We start from the raw sequence: 19,767 nt of genomic DNA, 5'->3' as shown, positions 1-19,767 counted from the left end.
CCACAGAGTTGGGAAGTTTGCACTTTTACTTTTCATTTTTTAAAAAATATTTCATTAAATTCACTTTTTTACTGCTTTGAGATGATATGATACATAAAAACATATAATGCAATTTGATAAAATAGTAAGACATACCTGAAACTTCTACCCAGGCCAAAAAACTAAGCAATATTATACCCCTACCTAGAAGCATCTCATGTGATCTTCCTTGATTATATTCCCTAAAATTGATCACGATTTCACTTTTTTTTTATTTTTTTTTTTTTATTTTTTTTTAAAGATTTTATTTATTTATTTGACAGAGAGAGACACAGCGAGAGAGGGAACACCAGCAGGGGGAGTGAGAGAGGGAGAAGCAGGCTTCCCGCGGAGCAGGGAGCCCGATGCGGGGCTCGATCCCAGGACCCTGGGATCATGACCTGAGCCGAAGGCAGACGCTTAACGACTGAGCCACCCAGGCGCCCCAGATCACGATTTCACTTTAATTTACTTGTTTTTACCTCCTATGCATGATTCTTTAACATGGTTTATCCTCTGCTTCCTTCTAAACTGTACAAAAAGGGAGTATCACACATATTTTCATATGACATTCTTCTACAAAATAATGTTTAAATTTTATCCATATTGATTGTTCACTCATTCTCACTGCTTTACTATATTACACATTTGATGAATAAACTACTACTTATTTGTCCAGTACACTGTTGATAAGTATTTGTATTGTTTACAAATTCTTTGCTTTTACTCATAGTGCCACCATAAGCATCCTTGAACATGTCTCCAGGTGTTCATATGTAAGATTTTCCATGGTGTATATATGAAGGAGTGCAATTGCACATGTTCACCTTACTAAGTAGTATCAAACTGTTTTCACAAGTAGTTGCAACACATTAAACTAATGTCAGCAGATTAGAATTTGTATGGCCGCATAGCCTCATAAATGCTTAGTGTTTTCAGACATTTTAAATTCTGGCAATCTTCCTGGCAATTTCACCTTAGCTTTAAATAGAATTTCACAAATGCGTTACAGTTACATGTCCTACACAGGTTCATGGGTTGGGTTTGTCCCTCTCCAAATCCTATTTGTTTTTGGGAAGACATTTTTACTGAAACATACTACATAGGAATACATTAACTAAGTATAAGGTTCAGTAAGTTGTCATAAAGAAAACACACCCACGCACCCAAAATCCAGATCTAGGAATAGAACATTACTATCAGTGCAGAAACCTCCACTGTGGGACTCATGATCATTAGGCATACCCCTCAAAAGAACTATGCTGTCCTAATTTCAATTTTTAATGTTCTGCAATTTTTTACATCTACATTAATGATAGAATGGTTTTGTTTTGCATTTTCCTGATGAGTAATAAAATTAAATACCTTTTCACATGTCTGCTCATGTTTTATTGGGCTATTGCTCTCCTTATATATTTTGGATAAAGTATTTTGTATATTATGTAATGCAAATGTTTTTTGCAATTGGATGGCTTGCCTTTTTCATTTTTAACAGCTGTCCTTCAAAAAGTAGAAAATTTTAATTGTCATCAATTTATTTTTCTTATTTGTGCTTCTTTATCCCAAGACATCTTTACCTACCACAAGCACTTAAAGATTTTCTCTTATGTTTTTTGGTAAAGAAACTATACTTTTGGGGCATTTACATTTATGTCTATGTTCCATTTCAAGTTAAATTCCATGTGTTATTTTTTTCCCACTTGGAAATCTAGTTATTTCAGAATCATTTATTGAAAGAACTATCACATATCCCCCACTTATTTGGGTTGGCATCTTTGTATGAAATCAAATATATATATTAACCATGTATTATATTGTACATTTATATCCAGGCTTTATTCTACTTCATTGATCTGTATGTCTATTCTCATACCAAACAAAACCACTTTCTTTAGTGAAGTAGCTATAAAATAAACCTTGAAATCAAGTATTAGAAAACCTTTAACATTATTCTTATCCAAAATTGTTTTGGCTAAAATTATGGAAGCAACCTAAGTGTCCGTCGAAGATGTGGTATATACATGCAATGCAGTATTATTCAACCATAATAAAGAATGAAATCTTGCCATTTGCAACAACATGGATAGATCCAGAGAGTATGGTTCTAAGTGAAATAAGCCAGAGAAAGACAAATACCATATAATTTCACTCACATGTGGAATTTAAGAAACAAAGGAAAAGAGACAAACCAAAAAACAGACTCTTACCTACAGAGAACAAACAGATGGTTAATGGGGGAGTGGGGATGGGTGAAACAGATGAAGGGGGTTAAGAGTACACTTATCTTGGAAGAACACGGAGTAATATAGGGAAGTGCTGAATCACTATACTGTACACCTGAAATGAATGTAACACTGTATGTTAACTATACTGGAATTCACATTAAAAATAAAGTGTTTTAGCTAATATGTGTCCTTTACATTACTTTATAATTAACTTGTTAATTTCCAGGAGAGAAATCTTCTGTATTCTGATTGAGGTTGTGAGAAATCTACAGAGTTTGGAGAAGATTGCCAACTCAATGAGGTCAGGCCTCCAATACTTGGCTATGCATATCATTCCACTGTTTAGGCTTTTTTGTTTTCAGGAATGTTTTGCAGTTTTAGGTTTACAGGTCTTGTACTTCTTTTGTTAATTTTTTTTCTTAAGTATTTAGCCCTTTTTAGTGTTGTGATGAATGGAATATTTTTCATTTTTACAAACAATTATTTACACTGATAACGTATCTCGCAAACTTGTTATTACTAGTGTTATTTTTCTACATTCCTTAGGACTTTCTGCATGAATGATCACTTCATCTGCAAATAAAGATAGTTTTACTTCTTTTTTCTAATTCTGTCTTTTTCTTGATTTATTTGCAAAAGCTAGAACATTCACTATCAACTTGAATAGAAGTCGTGAGAAAAGGCATTCTTGAACTGTTCCAGATCTTACAGGGAAAGCATTCAGTCTTTCTCAAATTAAGTTCAATACTAACTATAGGTTTTTCCTAGATGTCCCTTACCAGGTTGAAGAAACTCTTTTATTCCCCGTTTGTTAAGAGTTTTTATCATTGCAGCACCTGGGTGGCTCATTGGGTTAAGCATCTGCCTTCGGCTCAGGCTGTGATGCTAGGGTCCTGGGATCGAGCCCCTAGTCGGGTTCCCGGTGAGCAGGGAGTCTGCTTCTCTCTCCCTCTGCCCCTCCCCCCGCTTGGGCTCTCTCTTGCTCGCTCACTCTCTCTCTCAAGTAAATTTTTTTTAAAGTTTTTATCATCAATAATTGTTGGGTTTTGTCAATACTTTTTCCTCTTCTATTGAGATGACCATATACTTTTTCTCCTTTAGTCCATGGATTAATAGCAACGACTGGTGAACCATTTTTGCTTTCATAAGGTAAATGCATTTGATTATAGTTTATTATCCTTTTTATATGTCATACTATTTGGTTGTAGTATTTGTTAAGGATTTTTGCATCTATGTTAATGAACGTACATCTCTATAGTTTTCTCATAATTCCTTTGTCTGATTACAAAACAGGACAATCTATGCAAAGAAACAAGTAAGGACACCCCATGCACAGACAAAATTAGCAGACACAATTCAGGAGGAAGTAAGGCACTGGACTTACTACAAAAGGATTTTTTTTTTTTTAATGCCTCAAATATGCTCAGAAAGCTGAAAAGGACCACGGAGAAAGAGCTAAAGGAAATCCCAACAACGATGTCACAACAAAGAGAAAACAATGAAGAGACAAATTTTAAGAACTCAAGGAGAAATTCTGGATCTGAAAAGTGCTAGATAACAAATGAATATCATTATGGATCCTGAAGTCATCTGAAGGATAAGGACATATTAGGAACAACATTACTTCCACATATTCAACACTGTGGATGAAATGAACAAATTCCTTAACAGACAAAATCTTACAAAGGTCATGCAAGAATAAACTGATACTGTAAACAGTCCTGTAAAAATGAAACAATTTGAAAATCTTTCAGTAAAGAAATTCTAGGCACAGATGGCTTCACTGGTATTTAAGACAGAAACAGTATCTACTCTTTACAGTATATTTCTTATAAAATAAGAAATGGGGGAAAACTTTTCCAATTCATTTTACAAGGCTGGACTTTCTCTGATATTATATGCAAACACGTAACAAGTATAAACCAGGATCCTATATGAACGTAAATACAAAAATCCTCAACAAAAAATTAGCAAATAAATCCAACAATGTACTAAAAGTATCCTGAGCAAAGGAGGTTTATATTAGGAATACAAGGCTAGTTTAACATTCAAGAAACAAGTAATTCATCATATTAAAAGAATAAAGAAGAAAACTGTATGATTACAACAGATGCAGCAAAAGCATTACATAAAATGCTACAAATATTCCTGACACAAATAAAACTATCAGCTAACTAGAAAAAAAGAGTACTTCCCTCAACCTGGGAAATAACATGTAGGAAAAATCTACAGCTATTATTATTCCTAATAAGGTAAGACTAACTACACTCCTGCCACTGAAGTCATGGGTAGTAGCAGCCTGACCCACTGAAACTGAGAAAGTGGCACCATTCTCGGAAATCCAGGAGGGAACTTTATCCCCCAAAACCCATACCTTTTGAGCCCATGTTGGTAGTGGCACCTCTGTGGATCTCAGAATAACCTTCGGGATTATTCTCTTCCCTTTTACTGAAGAAGAATAAAGCACGTTCCCAGCTGGATGGCCCTACTGTTCCACCCTGCAGTATCCCCGAACTTCAAGGGATCTTCTTCATTTTGTCCTGGCTCTGCCCTCTTTAGTCTAAGCTGGCAGTACTTCAGCTGGTACAGCCCCATCTCTATTCCTGGCTTCGGCTGAGATGATGGATTAGAGCCACTGAGTCACACCCTTAAGTCCTTTATCAAGTGTTTTGTGCAAATGCCCTTGGTTTTCTCTCTATAACACACTTTCCCATTTTTTGCCATATGGATAGGTTTAGCACTTTCCAAATCTTTAAGACCTGTTACTGATTTGCTTCACAAATCCTTCTTAAAAATGTATCTTTTCTTGCATTTTACTATTAGCAATTAGGAAAAAATAAGACCACGTCTTGAACAGTTTGCTTAGAAGAAATCTCAATTAAATATCCAAGTTCATCACTTACATTGTTCCACACTAGAAAATAATCCAGCCAAGTTCTTTCCCCCTTTATAACAAGGATCATCTTGCCTCAAAACTCTTTCACACTCTACTTATTATCCAGTTCTAAACCCACTACAACATATTTGTTACAATACCACCTCACTTTCTGGTACCAAAAGCTGTATTAGTTTGCGAGGGCTGTCGTAACAAAACTCCATAGACTGGAGGGCTTAAACAACAGAAATTTATTTTCTTACACTTTGGGAGGATAAGAAGTCCAAGATCAAGGTGTTGACATAATTTGTTCTAACTGAGGCCTCTCTTCTAGGTTTGCAGATGTCCACCTCCTTGTTGTGCCCCCCCCCAATGGTGTTTTCTGGGTACATGTGCATCTCTGGTGTCTTTTTCTGTGTCTGAATTTTTACTTCTTATGAAGATGCCAGACTGACTGCATTAGGACCCACTCTAATGGCCTCTTATTAACTTAACCACTTTTTAAGGCCCTATCTCCAAATACAGTGACATTTTGAAGTACTAGGGTTAAGGCTTCAATATGTGGATTTTCAGGGGATACAGAACAACAAAATATGTGAAGCACATGTATATTTCAACTACAAAATACTTATGAAAAAACTTAAATAGACCTAAAAAAATGAAAAATATATCATGTTGATGGACTGAAAGATTCAATATTGTTAAAATGTCAATTCTCCCCAAATTGATAATACAATAAAATCACCGTGAAAATCCCCACAGAATTTTTTTGTAGAATTGAAAAGCAGATTTTAAAAATTATAGGGAAAGAACTAGTGGAAACTATTTGGGAAAAGAAAACAATTTAGATGTCACATTATCTGATTTCAAGATTTACCATTTTTAACTGTATCAAAAAGAATACCTACAAATAAATTTAATCAAAGAGGTGAAAAATCTGTACTCTGAAAACTATAAAACATTAATGAAAGAAACTGAAGACACAAATGGAAAGATATTTCATGCTTAAGGATTGCAAAAAGTAGTATTGTTAAAAAGTTCACACTATTCAGAGCAATCTTCAGATTCAATGCCATCTCTATCAAAAGTCCAGTGGTGTATTACACACACGTGGAAAAAATAATCCTAACATTTGTATGACCCTGAACAGCCAAAGCAATCTTGAGAAAGAAGAACAAAGCTGGAGGCATCATACTTCCTAACTTCAAGCTCTATTACAAAGGTAAGGTAATCAAAACAGTATAGCACCAACACAAAAACAGATCCATAAATCAGTGGAACAGAAATGAGAGGCCAGAAATAAACCCAAGCATTAACAATCAAGTTTTGGCAAAGGAGCCAAGAATATACAACAAGGATAGTTTCTTCAACAAATGGTGCTGGGGAAACTAGACAGCCACATGCAAAAGAATAAAACTGGACTCCTATCTTATACACAAAATCAACTTAAAATGGATTACAGACTTGAATGGAAGACCTGAAGCCATGAAGCTTTTAGAAGAAAACAGAAGCAGGTAAGCTCCTTGATAGCAATCTTGGCAATGACTTTTTGGATCTGACATCAAAAGCAAAGGCAACAAAAGCAAAAATAAACAAGTGGGACCACCTCAAACTAAAAAACTTCTGCACAGCAAGGGAAACTATCAACAAATGAAAAGGCAATGAACTGAATGGGAGAAAATATATGCAAATAATAGATCTGATAAAGGATTAATATCCAAAATATAAAGAATTCATTCAACTCAGCAAAACAAACAATTCAATTAAACAACGGGAAGAAGATAGAAATGTACATTTTCCAAAGAAGACATACAGATGGTCCACAGACACATGAAAAGATGCCCAACATCTAATAAGGGAAATGCAAATCAAAACAATGATGAGGTATCAGCCGAAATCTGTTAGGATGGCCATGATCAAAAGGACAACAGACCCAGCGTGGCTACCGCACAGACCAGACTTCATTTGCTTGTGCACCACTCTCTGCTTCCTCTTCCATGTCTGACAAACCTGATATGGATGATATTGAGAAATTCAATACATCGATAATGAAGAAGACAGAAATACAAGAGAAACAAATGAACAGGAGAAGCAAGCAAGAGAATCACAATGAGGCATGTGCTGCCAACGCTGCACTGTACATTTACAAACATTGTCTTATTTTACTTCTTTAAGCTGTTTAACTTTGTAACATGCAAAGAGGTGGATCGAATTTAAATGACTATACTGCATCCTTTTCACATCAAAGAATTGAGAACTACTGACGACAAGGCTAGGTCTGCCACTCCCATCTGCCAGCTAGCTGGCAGGAAAGGAAAAGAACTTGCATATTGGTAAAGGAAGATGCTGGGTGGGAGGACAGTGAAATCTGGAGTAAAAACCAAGCTGGCCCAAGGCATCTTACAGGCTGTAAAATGGGGTTTACGGGGTTTAACCACAGTACCATTTTTCTGTTCAAATGATTTTAATTACTGGAATGCACAATTTTTAATATTCAAATAAAAAGTTTTTAAACCTGTAAAAAGGGCACCTGGGTGGCTCAGTCAGTTAAGCGTCTGCCTTTGGCTCAGGTCGTGATCCCAGACTCCTGGGATGGAGCCCCACATCAGGCTCCCTGCTCCACGGGGAGCCTACTTCAACCTCTGCCTCTGCCTCTCTCTTCTCTCTCTGTCTCTCATGAATAAATAAATAAAATCTTTTTTTTTTTAAAGATTTTATTTATTTATTTGTCAGAGAGAGAGGGAACACAAGCAGGGGGAGTGGGAGAGGGAGAAGCAGACTCCCCGCTGAGCAGGGAGCCCGATGCGGTTCGATCCCAGGACCCTGGGATCATGACCTGAACCGAAGGCAGACGCTTAACGACTGAGCTACCCAGGAGCCCCTAAATAAATAAAATCTTTTAAAAAGTTGGAAAAAAGAAAAAAAAAAGACAACAGGTAACAAGTATTGGAGAGGATGTGGAGAGAAAGGAACTCCTGTGCACTGTTGGGAATATAAATTGGTGCAGCCACCAAGGAAATAGTGGGGAGGTTCCTCAGAAAATTAAAATTAGAACTACCATATGATCCAGTAATCTCACTTAACTGGTTTTTCCAAAGGAAATGAAAACAGGATATCAAAAAGAGATTGCACTCCCATATTCACTGCACCATTATTCACAATAGCCAAGATGTGGGAAACTACCCTAAGTGTCCATCAAACATTTGAATGGATAAAAGCATGGTATTTATATACAATATATAAGCATATATATACACACATATATTTATATATATAATGTAAATTACTCAACCATGAGAAAGAAGGAAATCCTGCCATTTGTGACAACATGAATGGAACTTGAGGGCATGATGTTAAGTGAAATAAGCTGGACTGAGAAAGATACTGCACAGTACCATTTATATGTGGAATCTAACAACAAAAAGGTCAAACTCAGCAACAGAGTAGAGAAGTGGTTGCCAGGAGCTGTAGGGTGGAGGAAATAGGGAGCAGTTAGTAAAAGGATACAAACTTTCAGCTCTGAGATGAGTAAGGCTAAGGATCTAATGTAAAATATGCTGACTACAGTCAACAACACTGTATTAAATAACAGGAATCTGCTAAGAGAGTAGAACTAAATGTTCTCACCAAAAACAAATATGTGAAGTAATGGATGTGTTAATTAACTAGACAGGTGAAATCCTTTTGCAACATATACACATACTAAGCCACCACAATGTACACATTAGTATTTTATAGTTTTATTTGTCAATTGTACCTTAATAAAGCTGAAATAAAAATTAAGAAAAAAAGTAAAATCTATTACACGAAGTGGACAGGAACATCCAGCTTCAAGAGATATTTAGGTGTTAAAATCTTTCAGACTTGTGAAGGGGTGATTCTTTGTTTAAAAAACTTTTCTTTATCTGACCTATGAAACCCCTTCAAGTTAAATTAAAACTCTTAGTAATGATCTAGTGTTTTGTACTGAACTTTCTTAGGAAATTGGGAGAAAGTGGAAAATAAAGCCCCTGCAGGTTAGGATATCATTTATACAGAAAGCAGCATGAAAACAGCAAAAAGAATGTCAGCTGTAGGGCTGTAAGATTTGTTTAAAGAGAGAAAAAGAAACCTGAACTCAAAATTTGGCTCTGCAAGCTAAAAGTTACAAACTTTATCATCTTAGCAAAGTATTTAACCTAAGAGTCTGTTTCCTGGGCAAAATAATAACTGTTAATATTAATACTTAACTTGCTGGATTGTGATAAGGATTAAAGATAAAAATATGCAAAATCTAGTGCTGGGCTAGGTGTTGAATATAAATAATTAACAGATGACCTTATGTAGTAATCCTTAGCCAAATGTGTGGCCTGACACATAACAGAAATTCAGTGTAAGATGTATTATATAGTTATTCTCAGCCTATTTTTATATAGGCATTTGATTTTAAAAAGAACATCTAGTATAGATCATAGGTTCAACAGCCTTTTGATATACAGATTAAGTCCAGGGGTTGGGAGAGACAAGAGTCCTCTTAGGCTTCAGTGATAACTAAGAATGAACCTAACATTTACCCAAGTACTTTCTCTTAGAAGCATTTAAGAAGGAAACATATATAAAAATGTAAAATACAATATATATTATGCCAGAAAGGACTCAGAGGTGCCATCAACATAGCATAAAACTGATGGAAGAACCAGACTCACAAGACGGTCCCAGAAAAATTCTCCTTAACATCTGAAAAAGGAGATACATACACACATACATACATAATATTTACCATGAAGCCATGTAGTAAGTAAGACATTATAGTATCAGCAAAAGGATAGATAAAAATCAAAGGAATATCACTGAAGTAGAAAAGGGCCAAAAAACAGACTCAACTCAATGGAGACAGAAAGTGTTTTCAACAAATGAAACTAAAATAACTAAAAATACAAATGTACAAACAGAGTAATTCATCACATGCACCACATAAAAATTTAACATAAAATGGATCATGGATCATAAAACCTAAAACTACAAAATTTCTAGAATAAAACACAGGAAAAACCTTGATCTTGTGTTAAGCAGAGATTTCAGAGATAATAAAAAGTTTCATCCATAAAAGAAAATACTGACAAAGTGGATTTCATCAAAACTTAAAAACTCTGCTCTTCAAAAGTAACTGTTAACTAAAAGCTCAGCAACAGATTATGAAAAAATATTACAAAACACTACTGTTTTCAGGGTTATGGTATAACATGTCAGCAACTTACTCTCACAGGGTTTTATGAAGTTCCTTATACTATTTTTACAATTTTTCTATAAGTTTGAAATTATTTCAAAAGAAAAAAAGTTAAACGTGAAAAGAAATCAAAATTTTAAAAAGGAGAAAAACATGAGTGAATTTTTTTTTTAAGATTTTATTTATTTGAAAGAGAGAGCACAAGGTGGGGAGAGTGGAAAGGGGCAGAGGGAGGAGAAGCAGACTCCCCGCTGAGCAAGGAGCCTGATCAGGACTCGACCCCAGGATCTGAGATCATCACCTGAGCTGAGGGTAGATGCTTAACCAACTGAGCCACCCAGTTGCCACAAATGGATATTTTCTTTTTGAAATTTTCTTCATAAGAAATAAGGTACATAAAATAAAACAGAAATCATGAAGGAAAACCTTAATCTTTTTTTTTTCCGAGATTTTAATTTATTTATTTGTTAGAGAGAGAGAAAGAGAGGGGGAGAGAGAGGCAGGCAGAGGGAGAAGCAGGCTCCCCACTGAGCAGTAAACCCGACAGATGGGGGGCTTGAGCCCAGGACCCTGTGATCATAACCTGAGCCGAAGGTAGAAGCTTAACTGACTGAGCCACCCAGGCGTCACACCTTAATAACTCTGAATATGTAAAAAGCAAAAGCTTTGGCATGCCAAAAATGAATCCAAGAAAAAACAAAAAAATGTTTGTAAAGAACAAAAAGCAACAATTTCCTTCCACAACACAACACAAGACATAGTTTTCAAAAACAGAAAGTCAAACACCCACTAAACTTATGAACAGAAGCCCTATGTTACTTGTAAATGCAAATCAAAACCAGAATATAACTTTTCATTTAATAAATTTTAAATTGTTAATACTTACGACTAATGAGAACAGAGAAACAAACACTCATTTACTGCTGGTGGGACTATAGATTAGTACTCAATTTAAAAAAGAAAATTTGGCAAAGTTCATGAAAATGTAAAATTCACTGAGCAATTCCACTTATACAAATTTATCCAGTGGATAAAAATATACCCAAATATATGTACAAGGAAGCTGAAAGCAGTAGGTTATAACTGTGAGCACTCATAACAATATCAATATTCATCAAAAGAGGATTATGTTACGCAAATGACAGTACACTTGCACAATTCAATACTATATTGCTCTGAAAAGTAAAAGGTAGATCTATACGTGCTAATATGAAGACCTAAGGTATATAAAATATGATAATGGTGAAAAAATACAGATTCAGAACAGTAAGTATAATGATACAATTTGTGTAAATTTTAAGAACTTAAGAGTACATATGTATATATGCACACATGAGCATGCCATAGTATATGCCATAAACATTTCTGGAAAACTAGAGAAGTGGTTAACAGTGTTACCATTAAGGACAGTGACTGCAAGCCAGACAAAGTGAAGAAAAGCAGACTTATCACATAACTTTCTTTACTATTTGTACCTTTTACTCTTTCATCATTTTCTCTTTTACAATGTAAAAAAAAAAAAAAAAAATTGTTTTTAGAGGGGGAGAGTAACACGGGGTGGGGAAGGCAGCAGGGAGAGGGAGAGAGAAGAATCTTAAAACAGGCTCCAGGCCCACTGCAGAGCCCCATGGAGGGCTCAATCTCACAACCCTGAGATCATGACCTGAGCCGAAATCAAGAGTTGGATACTTAACCAACTGAGACACCCAGGTGCCCCAATTTTTTTTTTTAAAGCAGGCTCCATGTCTAGCAGAGGCCATTGTGGGGCTTGAACTCACAATCCTGTGATCAAGACCTGAGCTGAGATCGAGCTGGATGCTTAACCAATTGAGCCACCCAGGTAGCCCTAATTGTAATTTTTAAGTTCTCCTGAAAATGAATTAAATTGTTTTACCCAAAATTTGTGGCTAAAGTTGTCAAGTTTCTTTAATTTGTACTTTTATCAATTTTGCAAAAATATTACCTGAAATGGTTTGGCAGGGGCATATGTTTCAGTTGCAGGTGTGGGTTTCGGAATGCTTTCAATCAATTCCAAAATTCCTTGCAGTTTTTTATCTGAGATTCGTAAAGAAATCAGTGGTAACTTTCCAAAAATCTTGAATCTGTTCCAAAAAACAGGAATCATTTAAAGCAAACTTCATTCTGATTTAAGTGTACTAATTAAAAACACAATTGTTCCCCTTAATATACCCAAAAATAATAGAATGCAATTTTAAGCTCAAAAAATTATCCACATAGTCCATAAGACATTTCACAATCTCCATTCAAATTTCTATTTGGCCTTACCGACCCATCTCATTAGGTGAACTAGACTCATTATTTTTCAGAGATTTTTTTTTTTTAAGATTTTATTTATTTTTGAGAGAGAGAGAGAGAGAGAGCACGGGCAGGGGGAGGGGTAGAGAGAGAAGCAGACTCTCTGCTGAGCAGGGAGCCTGGTACAGGACTCGATCCCAGGACCCTGGGATTATGACCTGAGCCTAAGACAGACATTTAACTGACTGAGCCACCCAGGCGCCTCAGAGATTTATTGTCTAATGTTATTATGTTTATTATCCCTTTACTAGTTGCCAATACAGCTGACAATAATTATTGTTTATTACAAGATAGGCATTAAGGAAAGCACTGATATGCATTATCATAAGTTCTCACAGCCTATAAGGTAGACAACCAATTTCTGCTCTCTGTTTTTTATAAGTTCCCATATATATATGGTTCCTAACAGGAAACTAATGCTTAGCAAGTTCAAATAACTTCTCTAAGAGATAATATATCTAAATTATGTTTAAAAGTCAGATCTGACTGAAGAAAAATTACATGATCATATAAATTGATGCATGGCAAAATCCAACACCTGTTCATGATAAAAACTCTCAATGAACTAGAATAAAGGTGAGCTTCCTCAACTTGATAAGGAGTATCAACAAAAAACCTACAGCTATTGTATTTAATGGTAAGAAACTCAGTTTTCCCACTAAGATTAGGTACAAAGCAAAGAGGTCTCTCTGATCATTCCTTTTCAACACTGTACTGGAAGTTTCTGCCAATCCAACAGGACAGGAAAAGGAAATAAAAGGTATACAGATTCTGTTCACAGATGACATGATCATCTATACAGAATATCTAAAAAGAGAGAAAAAAAAAAAAGACTCCAAGAACTAATAAGCCCTTATACCAAGGCTGCATAATACAAGGTTGGTATGCAACAGTCAATTGCTTTCCTACATAGAATGGACAAGTAGAATTTAAAAATTAAAAATAATACCATTTATATAAGCACCCAAAAAATGTAATACTTGGGTATAAATCTAACAAAATATATACAAGATCTATACAGAGGAAACTGCAAAATTCTGATGAATGAAATCAAAGAAGAAATGAATATAAATGAAGAGTTGCTCCATATTTATTTGTGGATATTAAAATTCAATATTCTCAAGATGTTAGTTCTTCCTAAAATGATTCATAGACTCAATGCAATGAAAGTCAAAATCCCAGCCAACTACTTAATCAATATTGACAAAATGACTCTAAAGTTTAAATGGAGAGGTAAAAGATCCAGAATAGCCAACATAATACTGAAGGAGAAGAACAAGGATGGAGGATTGACACTCCCTGACCACAAGGCTTACTATAAAGCTACAGTAAGCAAGATACTGGTATTGGCAATAGAACAGACAAAGGTATCAATGGTCAGAATAGAGAGCACAGGAGTAGACTTCTATAAATACAGCCTACTGGTCTTTGACAAAGGAGAAAAGGCAATACAATGAAGCAAAGATATTCTCTTCAAAAAATTTAAGACTAATCTAGAAAAGTGTTGCTAAGGCTGAGGGTCAAGAGATTACTATCTACGTTTTCTTTTAGGATTTTTATGGTTTTAGGTCTCATACTTAGGTCTTTAATTCATTTTGACCTCATTTGTGTGCATGCTGTTAAGAAAGTGGTCCAATTTCATTCTTTTACACATAGCTGTCCAGTTTTCTCAACACCATTTTTTGAAGAGACTGTCTTCTCCTCATTGTATATCTTTGCCTCCTTTTTATAATTGACCATATAGGTATGGGTTTATCGCTGGGAACTCTATTCTGTTCCACTGATCAATGTGTGTATTTTTGTGCCAGCACCATACTGCTTTGATTATTACAGCTTTGAAGTATATCTTGAAATCTGAGATGCTGTTATCTCCAGCTTTACTCTTTTTAAGACTGCTTTGCCTATTCAGGGTCTTTTGCGGTTCAATACAGATTTCAGGATTATTTGTTCTAGTTCAGTGAACAATGCTATTGATATTTTGATAGGGACTGTACTGAATCTATAGATTGCTTTGGGTTGTATGGACATCTAATGGTATCAATTCTTCCAAACAATGAGCATGGATAGCTTTCCATCTGTTGGTGTCTTCAATTTCTTTCATCAATAATTATAGTTTTCAGAGTACAGGTCTTTCCCTTCCTTGGTTATGTTTATTAGGTATTTTATTCTTTTTGGTGCAATTGTTAATTGGATTTTTTTCTTAATTTCTCTTTCTGCACTTTGTTATTAGTATATCAAAATGCAATAGATTTCTGTATATTAATTATTTATCTGCAAGTTTACTGAATTCATTTATTCTAATAGTTTTTTTGGTGGAATCTTTAGGGTTTTCTATATGTAGTTTCATGTCATCTACAAATAAGGGTCACAGAAAAGTTGAAAGGAGATAGAAAAAAAAAAATTTTTTTTTTAATACCCCATGCATTGCCTCCTTCATTAAAAACATTCCCAACCAGAATGGTACATTTGTTGAAACTGATGAACCTACACTGACACATCATAATCACCAAAGTCCACAGTTTACATTACTATTCACTATTGGCATTGTACACATCTGTGGCTCTGGTCAAGTGCATAATGAAATGTATTAATCATTATATCATCTAGAGTATATCATGTAAAGTATTTTCACTGCCCTAAAAATCCCCTGGGCTTCAATTATTCATCGCTCCCCTACCACCTTCAAGTCCTGGCAAGCACTGATTTTTTAACTGTGTCCATAGTTTTGCCTTTTCCAAAAGTCATCTAGTTGAAATCATACAATATGTAGCCTTTTCAGATTGGCATCTTTCACTTGGTAATATGCATTTAACATTTCTCTACATCTTTCCATGACTTGACAGCTTATTTCCTTTTAGAAGTGAATAATATTTCATTGTTTGATATGCTACAGTTTATCACCTATTGACTGACATCTTGGTTGCTTACAAGTCTGGGCTATAAAATTGAAATATAAAATTTGTGTGTATAAGCTTTATATAAAAGTGTAAATAAAACTACTATAAACATCTGCATGCAGGTTTTCTGTGGATCTAAGTTTCAACTCCTTGAGACCTAAAACCATAAAAATCCTAAAAGAAAACAGACAGTAATCTCTTGTACATCAGCCTTAGCAACACTTTTCTTAAGTATCTCTCCTCAGGCACATGAAACAAAAGCAAAAATAAACTACTGAGACTACATCAAAATAAAAAGCTTTCACAAAGCAAAGGAAACCATCAACAAAATGAAAAGGCAACCTACTGAATGGAAGAAGATACTTGCAAATAATATATCCGATAAAGGGTTAATATCAAATATATAAAGAATTTCTACAACTTGACACCAAAAAAACCAAACAATCCAATTAAAAAATGGGCAGAGAGGGGCACCTGGGTGGCTCAGTCAGTTAAGCGTCTGCCTTCGGCTCAGGTCATGATCCCAGGGTCCTGGGATGGAGCCCCGCCTTGGGCTCCCTGCTCTGCGGGGAGCCTGCTTCTCCCTCTCCCTCTGCCTGCTGCTCCCCCTACTTGTGCTCTCTGTGTCAAATAAATAAAATAAAACTTAAAAAAAAAAAAATTGGGCAGAGACCTGAATAGACATTTTCCCAATGAAGACATACAGAGGGCCAACAGACGCATGAAAACATGCTCAACATCACTCATCATCAGGGAAATACAAATCAAAACCACAGTGAGATATCACCTCACACCTGTCAGAACGACTAAAATCAAAAAGACAAATAACAACTGTTATTTGGAGAATATGGAGAAAGAGGAATCCTCATGCAGCATTGGCAGGAAGGTATATCTGTGCAGCCATTGCAGAAAACAGTATGGAGGTTCCTCAAAATATTAAAAATAAATACTCTATGACCCAGTAATTCCACTGGTGGTTACTGACCCAAAGAAAATGAGAACAGTAGTTTGAAAAAATACATACACACTTATGTTTGTAGTAGTATTTAAAAAAAGCCAGCGGAAGCAACCCAAGTGTCCATCAACAGATAAATGGATAAAGAAGTTGTACATATATACAATGGAATATTATTCCACCATGAAAAAAAATTAAATCTTGCCATTTGTGACATGGAAAGACTAGAAAGTATAATGCTAAGTTAAATAAATACCATATAATTTCACTTCTATGTGGAATCTAAAAAACAAAAAGAAACACACAAATACAGAGAATAAAGTGATGGTTACCAGTGGGAAGGGGGAGGGGGTTGGGGAAAATGCGTGAAGGGCAGTGGGAGGTACAGGCTTCCAGTTATGGAATGAACAAGTCATGGGGATAAAAAGGTATAGCACAAGGAATACAGTCAAATGATACTGTAATAGCCTTGAATGGTGACAGAAGGTGGCTACACTTGTGGTGAGTACAGCACAACATACAGAGGTGTCAAATCACTGTGTACACCTGAAACAAATGTAACCTTAGTGTCAACTATACTTCAACAATTGTTTCCTGTGACCCTATAACTGTTCTAAGTAGTCTTTTTTTTTTTTTAAGATTTTATTTATTTGAGAGAGAGACACAGCACATGAACACAAGCAGGGGGAATGGCAGGCAGAGAGAGGGAGAAGAAGGCTCCCCACTGAGCAGGGAGCCCAACATGGGGGGATTTGATCCCACGGTCCGGGGCTGAAGGCAGATGCTTAAATGACAGAGCCACCCAGGTGCCCCTCTAAATAGTCTTTTAAAAAATAATAGTTTAGGGGGCGCCTGGGTGGCTCAGTCATTAAGCGTCTGCCTTCTGCTCAGGTCACGATCCCAGGGTCCTGGGATCAAGTCCCACATCGGGCTCCCTGCTCAGCAGAAGCCTTCTTCTCCCTCTCCCGCTCCCCCTGCTTGTGTTCCCTCTCTCGCTGTGTCTCTGTCAAAAAAAAAAAAAAAAAAGTGTTAAAAAAATAATAGTTTAGGAGGAGGAGCAAGATGGTTTAGGAATAGGAGACCTAAATTTTGTCTGGTCCCAGGAATTCAGCTGGATAGGGATCAAAACATTCTGAACACCTACGAACTCAACAGGAGATCAAAGAAAAGAATAGCAGCAACTCTCTGAACAGAAAAGCGACCACTTTCTGGAAGGTAGGACGTGTGGAGAAGTGAATCTGAGGCGATATTCGGGAGGATAGATGGCGGGGGAGGGGGCCTCCGTCGGCCGCTTCTGGCAAGTGATAGAGCCACGGAGCACAAAATCGGAACTTTTAGAAGTCGGCTCCACTGAGGGCCATCACTCCAGTGGCTGAGCGGGGGGTGGAACCCTCGCTGGGACAGTGTGGTCTCAGGACCCTCGGGTCAGAGAAAGACCGGGGATGCCTGAGTGCGGCAGAGCTTCCAGGTATCGGAGCGGGGAAGCCGGCTGCAGAGACGGAGCCGAGAGGCGGGCTCTCAGCTCGGGGTTGCCATAAACCGTGATCCGTGGCACAGTCGGGCCACTGCTCTTCCAGCAGGGACCCAACAAGCGGCAGATCCAGGGAGACTCCCCTTCCTCCCCCAGGGAGGAGCAGCGCGGGAGCGCACCGCAGGGATCTAATGGGTTTAGAGACTCCAAACGGGGTCGTGTGCCAGAGACAGAAACACTCGGTCACAGGCCTGGTGAGCACGGAGTGCGACGGGAGACCGGGGAGACGAGACAGATTGACTGCTTTTCTCTGGGGGCTCACTGAGGAGTGGGGCCCCGAGTTCTCGGCTCCTCCGGGGCAGAGACTGGGAGGCTGCCATTTTCACTCTCGGCCTCCAAAACTGTACAGAAAGCTTGCGGGGAACAAAAGCTCCCGAGAGCAAACCCGAGCAGATTACTTAACCCGACCCCCAAGGGCAGGGCAATTCCAACCCCCGCAAAGACATGTGGGAACCACGGCAACAGGCCCGTCCCCCAGAAGATCAGCAAGAACAGCCAGCCAAGACCAAGTTTACCGATCAACGAGAATGGCAGAACTCCAACGCTAGGGGAATACTGCACATAGAATTGATGGCTTTTTCCCCATGATTCTTTAGTCTTTCAAAGTTAATTTTTTTAATTTTCTTTAACTTTCTTTCTTTTTTTTGAATTTTTCTTTTTCCCTTTTTCAACCAACATCTTATCAATGCCTTTTAAAAAATTTTTTATTTTTCATTTTTAAAGTCATATTCTATCCCTTCACTGTAACCTTATTTTTGGCATATATATATATATATATATATATATATATATATATATATATATAATTGTTCTCTCTTTAAAATTTTGGGATACAGTTTCTTCTAACAGACCAAAACATACCCTAAATCTCCAGTGTATGGCTTTGTTCTACTCTCCTGCCTGACAACATTCTATCCCTTTTATTTTTTTTAATTTCTTTCTTTTTTCAACCAACTTATCAATTCCTTTTATAAAATCTTTTACAATTTTCATCTTAACAGTCATATTCCAACCCTTCATCGTATTTACCCTTATTTTTGTACATATATAAGCTTTTCTTTCTTTAAAATTTAGGAGGCAGTTTCTTCTGACAGACCAAAATACGCCCAAAATCTAGTGTGTGGCACTGATCTATTCACCAGCCTGATCATATCTGATTACATTCTTTTTTTTTTTTTTTTTAACTTTTTCTTTTTCTTTTTTTTTTTCTTTCTTTCCCTTTCTTTTCCCCCGGTTGCAGGGCTCTTCTGATTTGTTTAGTGTATATTTTTCTGGGGTCGTTGTTACCCTGTTAGTTAGCATTTTGTTCTCTCATTCATCTATTCTCCTCTGGACAAAATGACAAGAAGGAAAAAATCACCCCAAAAAAAAGGACAAGAGACAGTAGCAACAGCCAGGGACCTGATCAATACGGACATTAGTAAGATGTCGGAACTAGAGTTCAGAATGAAGATTTTAAAGATACTAGCTGGGCTTGAAAAAAGCATGGAAGGTATTAAAGAAACCCTTTCTGGAGAAATAAAATAACTAAAATCTAACCAAGTTGAAATCAAAAAGGCTATTAATGAGGTGCAATAAAAAATGGAGGCTGTCCATTTTTGGAGAGGATAAATGAGGCAGAAGAGAGAATTAGTGATATAGAATACCAAATGAGGGAAAACAAAGAAGATGAGAAAAAGAGAGATAAACAACTACTGGATCACAAGGGCAGAATTCGAGAGAGAAGTGATACCATAAGACAAAT

General features: G+C 36.6%; 1 protein-coding gene across 4 annotated transcripts in view; it reads right to left on the bottom strand.

Moving 5' to 3' along the window:
* The window catches only part of VPS13A (vacuolar protein sorting 13 homolog A), a 268,847-nt gene that overhangs the window by 144,924 nt on the left and 104,156 nt on the right, over positions 1–19,767 (bottom strand). For all 4 annotated transcript variants that reach the window (XM_078061570.1, XM_036103219.2, XM_036103220.2 and 1 more), the window contains exon 23: positions 12,288–12,426. In XM_078061570.1, the coding sequence (XP_077917696.1) occupies positions 12,288–12,426 (139 nt within the window). The remainder of the gene's footprint in view (positions 1–12,287; positions 12,427–19,767) is intronic.

The sequence above is a fragment of the Halichoerus grypus genome, chromosome 14 (assembly GCF_964656455.1).
Source record: "Halichoerus grypus chromosome 14, mHalGry1.hap1.1, whole genome shotgun sequence".
NCBI classification, from domain to species: domain Eukaryota; kingdom Metazoa; phylum Chordata; class Mammalia; order Carnivora; family Phocidae; genus Halichoerus; species Halichoerus grypus.
The sequence above is the reverse complement of the archived record's forward strand: the minus strand, read 5'-3'. Positions and strand labels throughout refer to the sequence as shown.